Source organism: Melospiza melodia, chromosome 7, assembly GCF_035770615.1.
Source record: "Melospiza melodia melodia isolate bMelMel2 chromosome 7, bMelMel2.pri, whole genome shotgun sequence".
Classification (NCBI taxonomy): Eukaryota; Metazoa; Chordata; class Aves; order Passeriformes; family Passerellidae; genus Melospiza; species Melospiza melodia.
In genome coordinates, this window is record NC_086200.1 from 30,325,940 (window position 1) to 30,344,740 (window position 18,801).

At 52.3% G+C, this 18,801-nt stretch overlaps 1 protein-coding gene across 2 annotated transcripts; it reads right to left on the reverse strand.

The window, feature by feature from the left end:
- Window positions 1–1,144: 1,144 nt before the first annotated feature.
- On the reverse strand, window positions 1,145–18,270 carry UHRF1 (ubiquitin like with PHD and ring finger domains 1). Of its 2 annotated transcripts, XM_063161117.1 has the most exons (17): window positions 18,211–18,270; window positions 17,440–17,512; window positions 10,299–10,562; window positions 9,378–9,550; window positions 8,534–8,749; window positions 8,291–8,397; window positions 7,934–8,120; window positions 7,030–7,153; window positions 6,848–6,955; window positions 5,980–6,084; window positions 5,266–5,372; window positions 4,619–4,781; window positions 4,394–4,531; window positions 3,943–4,054; window positions 3,667–3,824; window positions 3,322–3,420; window positions 1,145–2,549 (listed from the first exon to the last, which is right to left on the reverse strand). In XM_063161117.1, exons 3-17 carry the CDS (start codon window positions 10,560–10,562, stop codon window positions 2,403–2,405), a joined length of 2,208 nt encoding a protein of 735 aa, XP_063017187.1. In that variant the 5' UTR covers window positions 17,440–17,512; window positions 18,211–18,270; the 3' UTR covers window positions 1,145–2,402. The 2 variants fall into 2 exon arrangements, with proteins under 2 accessions (XP_063017187.1, XP_063017186.1); XM_063161116.1 differs by lacking the exons at window positions 17,440–17,512; window positions 18,211–18,270 and adding an exon at window positions 13,249–13,407.
- Between the last annotated feature and the right edge of the window lie 531 nt (window positions 18,271–18,801).

Consider the following 18,801-nt stretch of genomic DNA (forward strand, 5'->3'; position numbering starts at 1 on the left):
CCGGGGAGCTTTCGGGTCCCGGTCCCCGCCGGTGTCCGGGCACAGCTCGTTCCCATCCCGAATTTGCCAATTTGCCCTCAGTGAGGCCGAGCAGAGCTCGCAGTCCCTGCCCGCGCTGGGAATTCCCAGAACAGGAGCCGCTCCTCGGTTGGGTTTTTGCTGCTGTCACTCCCCCAGTCTTTCCCCAGGAAACTCTGTTCTGTTCCCGCTCCCATCTCGGGGATTTGCCCCACGAACGGCCCCGGGTGAGGGTGGGAGGTGAAACATCAGCCCAGCACATCACGCCCAGCACGGAATCCCTCACTGAGCAGCGCCGGCGTTTCCCTGCTAGGGCTTTGTAATTTGGGACAGATAATTTTGGCACATCTCACCACAAAGTGTCCAATTTGCAGGGGAATTGTAATTGTTGCTTAAAAAAGCCACCAACAGAACAGTACATTGGCACCTATGGAGGAAACAAAGTTTGTTTTTCAAGTTCCAAGTAACAGCAAAACCAATGAACGAAGGAAGTCATTGCAGTTATTGCATTTTAAATGCAGAAATACTTTCTCACTTTTCACTCACTCACCTCAATTCTTCCCATCACGACACAGAATAAAAAGCACAAGGACATTTGCAATGAAATCTAAATATCTGAAAGTATTTCACGTTAACAATGACCTTAAAATAAACTTATTTTAAAGAGGGCAGATGGTGCTAGTGCTGCTTCATTTCAGAGATTTTTGTTTTTACCACCTTAATGGTGCTTTATTTCCTTCATCTGCCTTTGTGGAAACCTCAGTGGCTGAATTAATTCCTCTGGTTTGTGGAGAAGCTCACCCTTGTTCCTGTAACACCTCAAATATGATGCAGGATTTGGCATTTGCAACAGTTTTGGAGTTTATTCATTAAATGGACAAAAAATTCCAAATGCCAGTTGGTGTTTGTGATTTTGGAGCAGTGGAAATGAGGATTCGCCAAACTTGCAGTGAAAAATCATAACGAAAATCTCAACCCTTAGAAAAATAAAAGGCTTGGCTTAATGGGACATAAATTCAACCAAGGAACTGGGTCTGGAAACCCACTCTGGATCAAAAGAATTGAAGGAGAACAGTCAACAATTCATCTGAAAAGATATTTATTTTGAGAACATCAACTTGCACATTATACAAAAAATTGACAAATTCACCAAAAAACGTATAAAATGTTGCAGGGTCTTTTTCCCTAACATATTAACATAATCACTTTGCAAAGGGTAAGATTTGAGGAAACCAATAATAGGCACAATTGTTCCAGTCTGTCTGCAGAAAAGTGTGATTAAAAACATCCCTGTCTTGCTGAGGTATCAAACTGCAAACTTTGGTAATGTTAGAGGGAGACCAAGGGAGCCTTCTCCAGGCATGGCCAATACAAAACGGTTCATACAAAAGCCAGAATTGGTTATTTTTCATTTCCAAGTAGAAATGCAGCGAACAAAGAAAAAAAAACTCCCCAATACACCTATAACTAGGAAACCTGATCCTCTGCAAATCCCCACTAATCACACACAGCTACAGTGATCCACGCTCCCAAAGAATCCGGCTGGCAAGTCCCAACAATTCAGTGCTTATGAAAAAAAAGGAGACCTTGATGGTGATTCAGAGCCCAGTCTTCCAGCAAAGGACAAAAGGCACTTAAGAATGGCTTTAGGATATTCCACAATGGCATTTCGGGACAGGGGACAGCGCCCAGCTGAACAAATCCTTCCCTAAGAGAAGTCCAGTGAGGTAGTACTTCATATTGCTCCAACCACTTGGCTCTAAGCAAGCAGCCTTCTGCTTCTGAGATACAAAATTAGCGGGAAATGGCTTTTTGTCAAATGTATAAAACCCAGTTCTTACAAAAAAATAGTAAAAAACCACTTGTGGTACAAAGCCAGGAACCACTTGTACAAATTGAGTATCAAAATGCTGCCAAGGTGATGCACGAGTCTACCTTGATGGCCAAATCCCCAGACAGTGAAGATTGTTCTAGCAACCAAGCCATTTTTGGAATAAAAAATAAAAATAAAGGGGGCAGAGGGGCACTCTGAGAACTTTCCTCATCATTAGCAGCCTCACCGGAAGCACTTTCAGTCCATTATTAGAAACAAATAATTCTGTACTGATGAATGGCAGGTTTGAGGGGATGAAAAAACAAAAATAAAACTGCAAAGTTCAACACAGAGAACAAAAACAAAACCCACGAACGTACAAAAGGATCATCCTTGGAGTTTACAGGTTTGTTTTCAAAACCAGGAAGACTTCAAACCATTGTTTTGCTGGGGGGGGCGGGCGGGAGAAAACACAGACTAACCTTTTTTTTTTTTTTGCTTTAAATTAAGCCCGGGGTGGGTGTGGCAGGCAGGCAGGGAGGGAGCAGGGAGGGAGAAGTGCTCTGGGGGATCACCGGCCGCTGCCGTAGCCGGGGAAGAGCTGGGCCAGGACGCTCTGCAGGGCCTCGTTCACCTCCATGCTGTAGCTGCGGCCCAGCTCGTAGCGGCACGCGGGGCAGCTGAACACAGAGGCCTTGAAGGACCTGTCCAGGCAGTCCTGGGGACAGGAGAGAGCAGGGTCAGGGACAGGGAGCTGAGCTGGGCTCGCTGGGGACAGCTCTGACACAGAGAGCCAGCCCTGAGACTCGTGGGATGGGATCAGAGAGAGCAGGGGCACTGCGCTCCCAGCTGGGAGCATTGCTGCTGCTGGACACAGCAGAGAGCAGGGCTGGGATGGAGAGACCTTAAATCCACCCCAGTGATGCTGGACACAGCAGAGAGCAGGGAATTCCAGCCTGGCTGGGATGGAGAGACCCTAAATCCCACCCAGCCATTGCTGCTGGACACAGCAGAGAGCAGGGAACTGATCTCTCCCAGCCTGGCTGGGATGGAGAGACCCTAAATCCCACCCCAATGCTGCTGGACACAGCAGAGAGCAGGGAACTGACCTCTCCCAGCCTGGATGGACATGGAGAGACCCCAAATCCCATCCCAATGCTGCTGGACACAGCAGGGAGCAGAGAACTCCTGCCTGATTGGGATGGAGGGACATTAAACCCAACCCAGCCAGTGCTGCTGGACACAGCAGAGATCAGGAATTCCAGCCTGGCTGAGCATGGAGGGACCTCAAAGCCCATCCAGGGCCACCCCTGCCATGGCAGGGACACCTCCCACTGTCCCAGGCTGCTCCAAGCCCTGTCCAGCCTGGCCTGGGCACTGCAGGGATCCAGGGGCAGCCCCAGCTGCTCTGGGAGTTCCATCCCAGGCCTGCCCACCCTCCCAGGGAACAATTCCTCCCCAGCAGCCCAGCCCAGCAGAGCCCAGCCCACCTTGCAGACGTTGTGCTGGCACACGGTGGTGACTGGCCTGAACACGACCTCCTGACAGCAAATACACAGAAAGGCCTCCTCCACTTTATTCAGAAATTTCTGCAAAGAGAACATTCAATCAGCTTAGTGCTGAAAGATAAATTAACCCAAACCCCCACCATTAAATGCAATTGATCATAGAAAGATTCTCAACCAATCTTAATATGCACAATCTGTCCCATTAAACCTGCTGGGGGTGTTTACACTAAAATAAATAATTTTAGGTCTGAGGCTGTTCTTTAATTCAGTCAAGGGTGTGTGGCTGGGGACAGCACAACTACAGCTGGGGGGAAATGCCCAAGGTACCGGTCCATCTTTGAGAGCCTCCAGGACTTCATTCCACAGTTTTTCATTGGCTTCATCACTTTTTATAAGAGATTTCTGCTGGGATGTCAGCTTGTATGGCTCAACTTTAGTTTTCTTTGGAGTCCCTGCTGGAGAGGAGATGGGTGTTTCCTCCCTACCTGAAAGAAAACACAAAGATTTTTTTTAAAAAACCAAAAAGCCACCTGAAAAGAGTAACCAAGTAAAATGCACAGAAACCTCCAAGGTTTTCTAGATCCACTTGCCTACTCCACAAACCTGCTGATTTCCTTTTCCTCTTCCCTTTCCCTGGGGTATCAAACTCATCATCTCCATTATTTTCTTTTTCCTTGTCTTTGTTTGCAACAGCTTCCAAATATCCTTCAGGATACTGCAGGGAAACAAATCAAAGATCATTCAATGCCAACACACCGGGTCAGACTTGCAGACCGAGACAGGTCCAAGAGTGACCTCTGGAGAACAGCTCCAGGGGCACTTTTAATCTATTTAAGCAACAGATCCCTGCTGTAGGGAAGCACTTCACAGCCTATAGAAATTCCATACCAGAAACAAAGTGAGTTTTGTCCTTTTAGCTTCTCGGTGTATAAAAACAAACAACTCAGCAGACCGAAAGCATTTATTAATCTCAATTTTTAGCTAAGGAGCATGTAACAGAAGAATCCCTGCTCTCCATCAAGTTGAGATTCCAGGTGATGTCCCAGGGCAGTACCTGCATTGTCAGGCCAAGCTTTTTCATCCTGTCCTTCCCCTCTTTGGTCCAAGGAGCAGGTTCTTCATCGTCCCTCCTCAGCAGGTAACGCCACACCAGGAACCCAGATTTCCCCGTCTCAGGCCAGTATTTCACCACCTGCAAAAGCCACAGCAAGGCCATCACCCTCTGTCCAAGCCCCCTGGCCACGAGCACACGCTCTTTTCCCAGCTCAGCCCTCCTCACCTTGTAGATGCCATCGTATCTGTTGCCCTCCAGAGGAGCATACTTGCTGTGCTTGCCTCCCTTGACGTTCCTGACCACCCGGACCGGCTTCCCCGCCCGCCAGTCCTTGGCCTCGGCCCCGTGCTTGTCGTTGATGGGGGCACTGCAGTTCAGAGCCAGGGCCCTGCAGGAGAGGCCAGAGTTCAGTGTGTGACTGCCATGGAACCCCTGTGTGTGACACTGACACCTCTGCACTCAGGGACCCTCCTGATGGGGGCACAGTTAATTGTTCATGGCATGACCCCAATGCACCGGCCCAGAGCAGCTCCTCCACTCAAGCCCAGGCTTATTGAGAGTAACAGCTCAGAATTACAAATGGTCTGGCTTCCAGTGGCTGCAAAGGTCTCCAGGAGAGAGCAGAACTCCCACACCAATTTATTGCTCTGTTCTTTAAGTGTCAGCCAGTATTGCAGGTGACACCAAGCCCACCCAGTTCCGTCCCCTTGCAGGGCACTGAAAGGAGCATTCCCATTCTGTAACTGATCTGCAGCCAAACCACAGCCCAGACCCAACTCTGGCCCTTGTTCCAAAGCTTAAACAGCCCAACAACCCCTGTGCTGACAGAGTGCCAGGTGCTGAGGCCAGAATGGAGCACAGACATTGCCAACCTGTTCATGTTGGTGAGTTTCTGGTCACAGGACTGCTCTGCCGTGCGCTTGTTCCCAGACAGGTCCCGGCCCCCACTGCCCGTGTAGGTGAAGGAATTCCCGTGATCCTGAAATGAACACGGGTGGATTTCACAGCCACAAAAAGAATTCAACAAAAGCAGGAGAGTCTTTCAACCAGGTAGGTTTAGCAGGGCATTCTCAAAGAGGAAAGATGCTTCCTGTGTATTTAAGCTCCCAGACTGGGCCAGTCTCTGGTTGTCCCTCAGGCTGCCAGGAGAGGACATCAGGTGACAATGGTGACAATGCTGTCTTGTCACACCCCTGAGCAGCCCAGGCTCACACAGGATCTGCTGCAAGTGAACAGCTGGCAGCACAGCCCACGAGACTGTTCCAATGTGGGTGTAAGGCAGACCTTGAAAAGTCAGAACTCTGGGATCAAAAGCTGACACAGGGATATCAAACTGGGTTGGGATGATCCTGTGCCTCAGGCTGGCACAGACCACTTCAGTTTTTTCAGAACTCTGGGATCAAAAGCTGACACAGGGATATCAAACTGGGTTGGGATGATCCTGTGCCTCAGGCTGGCACAGATCAAGGCAGTTTTTCCTTGCCTTGTTTGCTTCTGAAGGAAATGGGTGAAGCTGGGCAAGTGTTTGGTGTGGAGTTTCAACAGGTTTGTTTGGTTGTGTGCATAAATAATCAGAATCCACTCACGATGTCATCTTCATATCCTCCTGCCAGCACCAAGGAGTAGGCCCCATCGTTGCTCCTGCCGTGGATCCCTGCCACGTGGGGCCTGTGCACCCCAGACTCGCTCACCTGGGAGACAAAATCAGCTCTGGAGGCACCTGCCCTCAGCAGGCCCCACCAGCACTGGGTGTGAGCTGAACCAACTGTGCCACTTCACATTTGCTTTCCATGTGTCACAGGGGGAAGCTGCTCTCACCATCATCCCCCAAAAAGCTCCAGACAGAAGGAAGAAAAATAAAAATGCTTCTAAAAAATAAGGCACTGACTGTATCAGTAAATTGAACACCTGGATAAGGTTTGTGTGCAAATCTAACTATCTGGATATTTCTTACTGAAATTGCTTATTAAAATGCTCCAGGTATTTAAGAATAATACAGATATTAAATATTTGTATCAAGTTTTGAAAGAGTTGTAATAGCAGCCTTCCCTCAATGCCTGAAAACAAGATCTGGATAAGCCAGTGCTTTTTTCTGCCCCAGCTTTCTAACAGGATGAGAAACCTTCTGTTTCATGTACGTGGATATTTAAGACACCCTTGGCAGGGCACACTGCACACCTCCAGGACAAACCACTGGGAACAAATCCGCTTGCTTTGGGGTTTTTGAGTTACCAAAAAGAGCACTACAACAAAATAAACCAGCACTTGATGGTCCAACAATGCAGCATTAGTTATGGAACACTTGATCCAGACAAAGCCAGAATTCTTTTCCTGCTGCACTTCCATATATCCAGTGACACACACATTTCCACATTAACTGTTTCAGCTTCTTGCAGGAGCTGGGTAACCCCAATTTTTCCCCACAGCAGGTCAGGCCAGGATTCAGCCTCATACCTGAACTCTGAATTTCCACATGGTGCCCACGGGGATGCCAGGGATTGGTCCATAGTGGTTGGAGGGGACGATGGTGCATTCCTTGGTGCGCCCCACACACGCCATGCCCTGGGCAGAGAGCAGCATCAGCCAAGAGCCCAAAGGAACAAACACAACCCCAAGTAAAACAGCTTTGGACTGACCTTGCCCCAGTCTCTCCGGGAGGAGGAATTAGCAGATGCCATCTTTTGTTTCTTTTTACTTTCTTTTAATTTCTCTCCTGCTAAAACCACCTCACTTGCATCATTTCGACATTCAGGGCAATACCTAAAGTCAGTGAAAATTAACAAGTAGCAAAGCTTTCAGTTAGGAACATTTCCTCCAACCACAGTGAGTTATGTTACAATTTCCCCATGTGAAACCAGACAGGACATGGAAACACTTTCCATGCTGGAATTTAACCTACAACAGCTCCTGTGCAGATGTATCAGGAAACAGCTGTGATATAAAATCATTGCATACAGTATTGAAACACTGAGGGAACAAACCAGTGCATTTCAACTGACTCTGTCTATAAAATCATTGTATACAGTATTGAAACACTGAGGGAACAAACCAGTGCATTTCAACTGACTCTGTCTATTGAAGGATGTATTTCACTACCCACAACTCTCACTGCACAAATCTCATGCACAAACCTGCCTGATCTGATGATGGGGCCTGCCTGCAGTGACCCATAAAAGCCAGTGCACAGCTGAATCCTCCCAGCATCAAGCTCTCATTTGGTCCTCTTTGGATCCCAGGCTGGTTTGGGCTGGAAGGATCTTAAAGCTCCTCTCATTCCAAGCCCTGCCATGGCAGGGATACCCTCCTCTATATCCCAGGCTGCTCCAAGCCCTGCCCTTAGGCAGGTACACAAAAAAGGCATCCAGATCCCTAAACTAGGAAAAGGAGTGTGCAAGCCATGGGCTTAAAACCTGCTCTCATTAAGCTCATGAAAAGCTATGAAGTTTTACAAAAAAAAAACCAAAAAAAACCTTAAACACCCACATCCCTGTTCCTAATTAGATGTAACTGTGACACCCCACACACCTCCTCAGAACCTACCAGTCCTCATCATCTGGGATTCTGCTGAGGGGAGGGTTCAGGCAGTAGATGTGGAAGGCCATGTCACACTCGTCACACATGAGCTGCTTATCTGGATCCTGCTTCCCTCCACAGATGTGACAAGCACAGACCCTGCAGGTCTTGTTTGGGTTGTCCTTGCAGGCTTTACACACGGGTCCACTCTGTCCTGTGGGCAAACACAAACCATACTCAGCAAGAGCCAAGATCCACTGGAAATGGTCAAAGGAGGCACAGCTGAACGTGACTTGGAGCCCTTAAACCTTTCACCCTCACAGAGACAACTGGCAGGACATGACAAGGTAAGACAGACATGCAAGAACTCCACGTCAGACTCACGTTTTGGGGTTCCAGAACTGATGGGAGAAGCAGTGCCTGGCTCTTCAATTTTATAGATTTCATCCACTAATATAATTGTGCAGTCGTTCAAGGAATCACCAGCTTCCCTAGAAGAAGGTGAGAAGAGATCAGAGTTTGGAAGTATCCCACAGCTCGAGTTCACAGACGCCAGCAGAGCCACTCAGACCTCAGAAAGCTGAAGCAGAGCAGGAAAATTCCATTTATCCCACATGAACAGCTTACCCAAGTAATATCTTTGCATTGAGCTCCCTGGTGGTTTTGGTTTCCCTTTTCTGCAGGATCTCAGCATCGTACCAGAAGCCCCTCTCCTTGGGCTCATCAGGGTTGTAGTTGACCATCACCACCTGCCCCACCTCCAGCTGGTGCCACTTGAGGATGGTCCGTGCCCGCGCCCGCACGTTGCCCGAGCTCATCTGCACCACCCCATTCTCTGGGTAACTTGAAGGGAGGGACACAACAGAAATCACATTCAACATCAGCTCTGGGGAGGAACAGGTGTTATGCTGACAGGGTGATTTTGCTGTGCAACACAAGAATATCATCAAGGATAAAATCTCCTCCCACACAGACACAGCCAGAACCAACCAGTCTGACTTTGATATTATTGCCTCCCTTCCACCCTTGGACACCAGCATTCCCTGTAAATGCTGGTATCCTTAAAAACATGATTGACACAGCCAGAACCAACCAGTCTGACTTTGATATTATTGCCTCCCTTCCACCCTTGGACACCAGCATTCCCTGTAAATGCTGGTATCCTTAAAAACATGATTGACACAGCCAGAACCAACCAGTCTGACTTTGATATTATTGCCTCCCTTCAACCCTTGGACACCAGCATTCCCTGTAAATGCTGGTATCCATAAAAACATGATTCCAGCCCCCAACTGCAATTCCAGAATTCCAACTGCAAAACAACCTTACAGTTGCCAGGGCCCAATGACATAATGACTGTGTCACTGCCCAGTTCTGTTTTAATTTGTGCAATATCTGCAATAAAATTTCCCATCAACATCATGACCCCAATGACTTTATTGGCCAAGAAGGCAACAAAACAAAAACTCACTCATCATATTTCACATGATAAATCACATCCTCTTCAGGGACAGCTGTGGGCTGGTCAGGGTCTGTGCAGCTCTCAGCTGATCCAGTGGTGGGTTTTTTCCTGGTTACATTCACAACTGTGGCTTCAAACCACGCTCCCATGTCCGTGTCCCGAGCATCCACCAGGTCATTGATCTGTACAGAGTCAAGAGCACAGCTCACCAAAAGGGATCTGCAAATTAGGTATTCATTTCCAATCTACTTAAAGATTTAACCATCTCGAGAACTGCACCATCATCAAGATATTTAAGTGACCACCCTTAAAATTAAGATTTCCTCTGTTCTCCTGGTCCTGTTGTGCAGCCCTACAGTCTGCTTAGGTTGAATTTGTAAGGTTATAAATCCATTCCACACCAGCACATGTAAACCCAGCCTTGCTGGTGAGCCCAAACCATTATTGGTTAGTCTGTAATAGAGTTTCAAAGTGTCTTGCTCGTAACCTGGCAAAGACAATCACTAGATCTGCAAAAAAACCCATTGAAACAGAGAAATAAAATTATTCTGAACAGCTGCTCGAGATTTTCTTTTGTCCATTCAAGAAAGTTTCAGCTTTGACAAATGTAGTGACTCCAAGCAAAAATACTGGGAAAATTTGTAAAAGAATCAAACCAGACACTCTGAATACTTAAAAAAAAAAATAGTGTATTGTAGTTTAATTTCAAAGGACAAAATGAAAAAATTAAGCTTTTGGACCTACAGCGTTTTGCATTGAATTGGTTTGTGGCTTGGTTGGTATTTCTGCCTTTGTTGTCGGGGTGTTTGAGAGGAAGAAAGGCACTGCCCACACAACTGGAGTGCGGAAGATTTTCAGCGATTCCCCAGCACGGAGAACGATTCCCCAGGCCAGGCGCGGTCCGAGGGCTCCCGGCGTGCGAGCACCCACCTTGTAGAGGCCGAAGCAGGGGTCTGCCCAGTCGGGCTGGGCGGCCGTGCCCGGCTGTCCCTCCAGCTCCAGCGCAGCCTCCCCGTTGTGGGAGCTCTTGTCGGACTCGCTGGGGCCGGAGCCGCAGCCGGAGTCGCTGTCCGAGAGCTCGGGGTCCTTGTCCTTGCTGCCAGCAGGCAGCGCGGCCGGGCTTTGTCTGACCAGCAGCTGCACGATGTCGTTCAGCCCCACGCTGTAATCGAACAGGGAGTGCCCGTCTTCCATCTGCAGGGAAAGCAGGGAGCTGCTGACGGACCCGCTGACGGATCTGCTCACGGAACCGCTGACGGACCCGCTCACGGAGCCGCTGATGGAACTGCTCACGGAACCGCTGACGGAGCCGCTGACGGAGCCGCTGACGGAGCCGCTGACGGAGCCGCTGACGGAGCCGCTCACGGACCCGGTCACGGACCCGGTCACCGCTCACCGCGCCCCTCGCCGCCTGCGCCGCGCTGCCTCCAGCCTCCCATCGAGCTCAGAGCCCGCCAACATCCACCACGTGGCTTGGGAACCATTACCAGCCAGATCTGGGCCCTTCTTCTCTCTCAGCCCCTGATATTTAAATGCTTTTTTTTTTTCAGTCTGCCAGAGCAAGGCGGCCATGCTGCTCTGGACTCGCTACCCAGCCTCTAGGAGATCTGGAAAAGTTTGCAGCACATTCCCTACAATTAAACAACCACAGACCCTCCACGTTCCTGTCAGGATTCAAAGATAATTCCACATTACCTACAAAAAAAAATTATTTCTTCCTCAATTCAGACACATCCCAAATGCTAATGCAGCTTGTCTTTATATTTTAATTGTGTGTGATCCAGATTGTTGTTACACCATCTCCATAATGCTACGAATTGTTACACCATAATTCATAGCATTAAGTAGAAGCCAGAGTTAATCACACACTTTTCTCCCAGCAAACACACATTTTTTCCATCGAAAGTAAAATCAAAAAAGAGTCAATTCAACTTGAAACCACTCGATCGCTCTTCAGCGTAGCCTGGTGTGTTCCAATTTCACACTCCCTCTAATTCTAAGAGTTTATCTGGCACAGTTTGTAGTCAAATCAGGACCCTGCCCCTGCAAAAAGAGAAGTGCAGAGGCTGAAAGAGGCCCCTCAATAACCTCTCAAGAGCTCAAAGGAGCACAACCATTTTAGAGTTAACATGTAAGGCTGGAGCCCACGGAGCAGTCAGAAGTTCAGACAAGCTTCCCCACATATTTAAGGTCTGACTAAGAAATTATACAGGAAATGATCATCCCTTTCCAGCCTAAACCACCAGAAAAAGCAATCCCTGGAGCTTTGTTCTCTATCAGGGGGAAGCAGAGCAAAACCACAAAAATTTACACTTCACAGGAATCACTATGATAATTCAATTCTGATTTATGGCATCAAATGGCTGTGGAACAATCCCTGGAAATCTGACTGCACAGGAAGAGGTCTGAGCTTTTTGCTGGTTCAGAGATGAAAACTCCTCGAGGTGCAGAAGAACACACCAGGAATGGGTTGTTCCTTCTCAGGCAGGACACAGCGTCACCAACACGGGAACAGCAGCAGAGGACACGAGTGACAACAGGTGCAAAGTGAAATGGAAGAGCACAGGAACAGCACAGGAAACCACAGGAGCTCAAAGCACGGGCAGAGAGAAGAGCCCAGCACCGAGGACAAACCTCAAACAAAGGAGGCAGGTTTGAACTAACAGCTAATTTCCTAACCCCGCTGACAAACGCTCACGGGTAAGAAATGGAACATTTGCAGGGCTTCCAACAGCCAGACAAAGCACAATGGGAACAAGGCCCGAGAGAGGCTGGGTCACGTTCCTGCCCGAGCCAGGGAACACTGGAGCTGCAGGAGGAGGGGTTCCCTTTGGAGGGCAAGGGCAAACTGAATGAAAGTCGCCACTTCTGAAAACCTGCTTAACCCCAGACCTCAGGGACGGGCTGACAGGTGGCACCTGCCCTGAACCAACCTCCCTTATCACTCGATCTACAACACAAATGGGTCATTAATGCACCCAAATCTACACCAACCCAACAGAAAGGTGATGCCACACCATCCTACAGGCCTCTGTTTATGCTAGAGCTGGTACCTGAGCTTAGACTGAGGCTAGTCCAGGTGTCACACCTGCTAATTACAGAGTACAGTTAGCTCAGGACTGCCTAAAACAGAAAGAAAAGCAGCTAGAAAAAATTGTCCATCTGCAGCCAGCTCAGCATCCCGCTGCTTTTCCTGAAATTAATCCTGTGATCAACCAAACACCAGCTTAGGAGTTTCTCTAGCACGAAGGTTTAGCAGCATAGGACTAGGTAGACTACATCAATTGTATTTTTAAATGGTTTTGATTGACTTCACTGCTAATTTAGTTACATTATGAACTGACAGGGAATAAAACAGCTGTGCAACAGCAATTGTAAACGTATTATTGAGAACATAATACAGCACTGAGCCACTGAAGTGTTCTGTACCCAGTGAGAATTTGATATCAGCTGAGAAACTTCAAAATCATGAGATGCTTTTCCCAATTTACAAAGGAAAATTAGATCTTTATGGCTTTCAGAGCGGTGTAACTTGCAAGGCTCAAAAACATTAAGTACTTTAAAGACCATAAAACCACTGGTAATTTGCAGACACTTCATAAAGGCGATGTCAAGGCAGAAGAGCAACACATTAGGTAGAAAACAGTAAAGCAAAGTAAGAATAAAGGCAATTCTGCAGCGGGCTCCTGTCCTGGCAAACCCACGGACGCGGGAAGGAGCGGGGATCACTAGATGGCAGCAAAACCCCTTATTTCCACGCAATTAAAAATAAATAAATTAGAACACCCGTCCCCAGCTGGAGGGGAGCAGGGCCCGGCTGGGGTGTCCGGCACCGCGCTGCTGCCGCTCCCCGCTGTCAATGCCCGCGCCGCGCCGGTACCTGCTTGCCGCGGTAGAAGAGCCGCTGCCGGTGGGGCTCCACGCCGAACACCTCGTGTATCCGCAGGCGCAGCCCCTCCACCTTGGTGAGCTTGGAGAGGGAGTCCACGCGGTGCGTCTGGCTGCCGTCCATGGTGCGCACCTGGATCCACATGGCGCCGGCGCTGCCCCGGGAATGGGACCGCGCTCAGCGGCGGCACCGCCGGGGCGGGCCCGCACCCGCGGCCGCGCCCCCCTCACGAGCCCGCCGCACGCCATTGGCCGCCGGCCCGGCCGGCTCGGCCGTTGATTGGCTGCGAGGGGCCGGCCCCGCCCTCCCACGCGGGAGCCTAACGGCTCCGCTCGCGCCGGCCGTATCTCGCGCCACAATTGAAACCCGCCCGCCGCGCCCACGCGCCAAGTCTCGCGCGATCATGCAAATGGCAGAGGGGATAAAGGGGGTAGGGGGCGAAGCGCGTGGTCTTAAAGGGGCCGTCACCGGCAGAACGCGGCCCGCGGCCCCCCGGCCGCACACCCGCCCGGGACAGGCGGGGAACGGCGGGGCGTCAGCGACCCCGCCGCGCCCGGACCCGCCCCAGCCCCGCCGCGTCATCCCCGCGCAGCCCCCGGGGCGATGCCACTCCCCGGGCCCGCCGGGCACCGGTGCCGCCGGCACCGCCCCTGACGGCCACACCCCCTCCCGCGGGCCCGTTCGGGGACGGGGGTCGGTCCCGCTGTCGCAGCCCCGAGCGACGCGACCCCTCCGGGGCACCAGACCCAGCTGTCACCGCCCGGGCACCGCGGAGCGCTCCCGCCGCTTCCCGCACCCCCCGGGCAGGGCGGGGAAACCCCCGCGCCCCTCGCTGCCCTCCCGCTCCCGGTGCCCCCGGCCGCTCCCCGGCCCGCGGCGGCAGCGCCATGGGCGGCTGTGCCGGGGCTGGGGGTCAGGGCGGATTCACCGGGTGCGGTGCCGGTGCCGGGGATCCCGGCGAACTCACCGGGTGCGGTGCCGGGGCTGGGGGTCCCGGCGGACTCACCGGGTGCGGTGCCGGGATTGGGGCTGGGGGTCCCGCGGACTCACCGGGTGCGGTGCCGGTACCGGTGCCGGGGGTCCCGGCGGACTCACCGGGTGCGGTGCCGGAGCCGGTGCCGGTGCCGCGCGCGCTTTCCGCGGGCTTTGGAGTTTGGCGCGGAAAAGCCCCGCGCGCGCCCCGTGCGCGCCCATTGGCCGCCGCTGGCGGGAACGCGCGGGCGGGGCGGGGCCGCCGCCGCCTCCCGGGGCCGGGGGGGCCCTGGGGGGGAAACGGGACCGGGAAAACACCCCCGGCAAACGGGGGCGACAGCGGGGATCCCCGCCAGTGACGCGGCCCGGCGCCCCCCGCTCCGCTGCGATACCGGGGGCAAAACCCCCCGAATCCCCAAAGGCTCCATCAGCCCTGAGCCCCCGGGGCCGCGGGCACGGTACCGGGTATTGTCCTCAAACCCGGTGAGCCCCAGGGAGAGGAGACTCCAATGACCCCTCTATGACAGCCACCCTTCCCCAGGGGTCCTCTTCTCCCAGGGGGGCTCCAGGAGGGCTCTTGTCCCCCTGGGGGGCTCCAGGCCCTACCCTGATGCGAATAAACCGAATAATCCGAATAAACCGAATAATCCGAATAACCAAATTCTAATAAACAGAGCAATCCGAATAAAGCAAATAATCCGCAAAAGGGCTCTAACTCCCCAGGCCGTTAGCTCCAGGGGCACTCATGGCGCTGTGCAGGGCCCCACTGGTGACAACGTGGCCAGGGTGACATGGCAGGGCCCTGGCGTGGCCGCGCGAGCCGACAGAACGGGCAGATCCAGCAGGATGTTTATCCCCAAACCCACCGATGCTGTGAGGAAATCTAAAATGATAACATTTGCTTAAAACAACCGCTGGATGGGGGAAAGCGTGGCCAAGAGGCCCCTGAGAGAAGCCTGCTCCAAGAGGAGGATGAGAGGCCGAGGGTTGGCGCCTGTGGGGGAGAGAGGCCGGGCTGGGGCCGCGGGGATGGCGCGGCCTGGGCTGGAACAAAGGAGCACGAGGCGCGGGAGGCCCGGCGCGGCGCAGCACGGCGCGGCACACCCCGCTTCCGTGCTCCCCTCCCCGCCCCCACGGCCTCCCCTCGGCACCAGAGCACAGCCAGCAGCAGGATGTGGTGCCCTCCCACGTAGGGGACATGCAGGGGACACACGGGGCAGGCCCCATCTTCCTTGGAGCCGCCATGGGATGAGCCACGGTCGCGGCTGCTTGGTGCCGCCAGGCTTCATCTCCTCCCAAGGCTGGAGGCTCTGCCTGACACAGAGTCATTGCATGCCCTTGCAGATGTGCTGGAGGATGAACCTGAAGCCACCGCAGCACTTCCTGCAGCCTGGGAGGGTTCTGGGAGATTGGAATTCCTCCCTGCCAGAGTGCCCAAGAGTCGTTCACCACCCCTGACCCAGCTCATCCCTCCCACAGCAGGGACAGACAGGTCCCAGCTCCCCCCAGTTTCTGCACTGGCAGGATGTTCTGTGGAATGGAATATCCCTCCGGCCTCTCCTGGCCATGATCCCACCCAGCTCCTTGTGCCCCTGCTCACTGGCAGAGCCTGGGAAACTGAAACGTCCTTGATTTGGAGTAAGCACAACTCAGCCACAACCACAACATCGGTTGTTATCTACATTATTCCCATGCTAAATCCAAAACACAGCCCTGGGCCAGGTACTGGGAAGAAAATGAACACTATCCCAGCCAAAACCAGGACGGAAGCACTGGCATTTATGCTTTTATGTGCATAAACAGCTATTCTTGCACAGCTGTTCCCAAGGACAGGTGCTGGGGAGCCCAGGTGAGTGCTGGAAGGGGAGCAGGACCTGGAGAGGGAACAGGATGGGGAGCCCAGGTGAGTGCTGGAAGGGGACTTGGACACAAAACAGGGTCTGGGGAGCTCAGGTGAGCGCTGGAAGGGGAGCAGGAGTGGCTCACCTTGAGCAGGCACAGGAGACAGGAGGGTCCTGCTGGGTTCATGCAGAGGGAGGGCAGCAGAGACTGCAGCAGGCCCTGACCCAGGAGGGTGCTCTGAAGGCCTAGGGGCACGGGGAAGCTTGGTGGGCTTTGCACAGCAGTGAATGACAATGACCCAGAGCTGTCCCCTCCATGCCCAGGCAGCTCTGGGAGCCCAAGGACCTGAGGAACAGCAGCAGAGCTCCTCATGCCCCAGCCCTGAATCATCATTCCCATCCCTTCTCGTGCCTGTGCCTGCCCCAGGCCAGGTGACAAGGGGACGGTGACCGTGGCACGGTGGCAGGTTACTCATGCACTGCGAGAGCAGCAGGATGGTTTCCGCTGCAGCAGATGAACACTTGCAGTGGGAACTCCAGCGTCACGTGTGGCCTCTGGGCCCCAGGGGGACAATGCTGAGCTGTGACACACCTCAGAGCAGGGAAAGGAATGGCTCCCAACACAGGGCTCTGACCCTCCAAATCCCACACACACCTACCTGCAGGTGTGCACTCAACAGAAATCCCAGGATGGACAAGGGGCTCGTCCCCAGTAGAGCCAGGAGGCAGCTGAAGGACTCAAGAGGCAGCTGAAGCAGCAGGGCAGAGGGACAGGGGCTCCTGGCTCCCACAGGAGCAGCAGGTGGGGTTCACAATTCACACCTGAAGGATCCTGCCCTGTGTCTGGATGCTGCAGCTTTGCTCAGGGCTGCACAGGGCTCCCAACCAACACAACTCCTCTCCCTTCCCCAAACGTGTTTCTCCACTTCCTCCCACGCCCTTCCCACCCCACCAAACATCTTAGGGTGATTTTATCTCACATTTAAATCTGTGTCTTTCATACAGCACCAAGGGTCACTGAAGCAATTGTGCAAAGCTTTGCTGTGACACTGCAATCTCTAAAATCCAGTGTCCTGACCCTGCAGGCAGCTCTGCCACCCAGCAGGAAATCCCAGCACTGACATTTTACCCTAATACAAAGCCACTCATTAGATATTAAACACTGCCTGGTTAATTTTAATCACTGGTTATCACTTCTCCCATTCCCCTGTGCCCCACCATTGCTGTGCATCATGCAGACAGTGCTGTTTCACTCACTTAGGGGATGAAATAAAACCTGTCCCATGAGACTTTCACCATCCCCACAGCACTGACCACTGGGGCACTTCACACCCAGGAACACCTGGCAGCTGGGTCACTGCCACCTTACCTGGGGATGCAGCACTGGCCATGGCAGACCAACACTCCAAAATACACAGGACTCATTTCTTGACTCCCTGTTCCTGTAAAAAAAAAAAAAAATTAATTTCATCAATTCTTCACAGGACAGACAAGAACAATTTTTATTTCCCTTACAAACATCACAGTTGTTAAAGCCTGGCTTCAGTTTTAGTACAAGATATCAAACACTTCAGAAGTGCATCAAAAAATTAAGGTCCTTCCCACCCAGGCCATTCTGGATCCTGTGACTCTGGTGATGAAGGAATGTGGAGTTTATGTCACACAGACAAATGCACAAGGACTGTGTCCAGCAGCGCAGGTGATCAAACAAGAGGCAAAAGCCACAGTTTGTAGCTGGGGAGGCTCAGAGTGGACACTGGGAGCAGCTTCTCCATTAATGCAACATCCAGACCCAATGGATCCAGCACCCAGAGAGGCTGTGGGACATCTCCATCCCTGGGACGTTCCCAGACTCAGCCAGGTCCCATCTCCCAGGACCTCCTGAGCTCCAGAGCCCTTTCCAGCCACCACTCCCAGCTAATTCAGCCTCAGGATGAGGATTCCTTCCAGCCCCAAAGCTCAGGAGTGACAATTCTCTACATTTTTGTCAGCTTAACAGCACATTTTTCAAAAACCACTGGCACCCCCACCTGCCTGAATGGCAATACAGAACCAGAGCCGAGGTCTCCTGCATCCAGAGGCCCAAAACAAGGTGACTCAATCACTGTAATAGTGTTAGAAGACTTCAGATAATTTTTACCTGTGCCTCAGTTTCCTCCCCCGCTGATCTTGACAACAGACAACAGGAAGCTTAATTGATGTTTTCAAAGCAGTTTTTGAGAGCTGGAGATGAAAAGGCACAAATAGAAAAGCATTAACTGGAGTTTTCAGTATTTGTTATAGCTGTTAAAAAGCCCTGAGCTCCCTGGAGCCCTGCACTGCTGGGCCCTCAGCAAGGATAAAAACATAAATCAAGCAAAATCCCAGCAGACAGGAAAAGCAGAAAGTTTCATCATCAGTTGTCTGCAGGGCCTGGCACGGGCTGAGGTGGGAGAGCTCAGGGAGACACAGCAGCCCCTGTGTGGGGAGGGGGAGCTTTGCCAAGGAAACATCAGGATGATGATGATGATGATGATGATGGTTTACACCACAAACAGCACGTCCTGCTTCCCTGGGACTTGGTGACATCTGTGACCCCTGCAGGGAGCAGCCCCCGGGCTGGGGGACAGAGAGGGGCTCACTCCTGTGCCAGCACCCCATCTCCAGGCAGCTCCAGTGCTCGGCCTCCCCGAGCAGCTCCTTGAGCAGGAGCAGCTCTGGGGCACGGGGGGATTGCTGGGGGGGCTGTGCA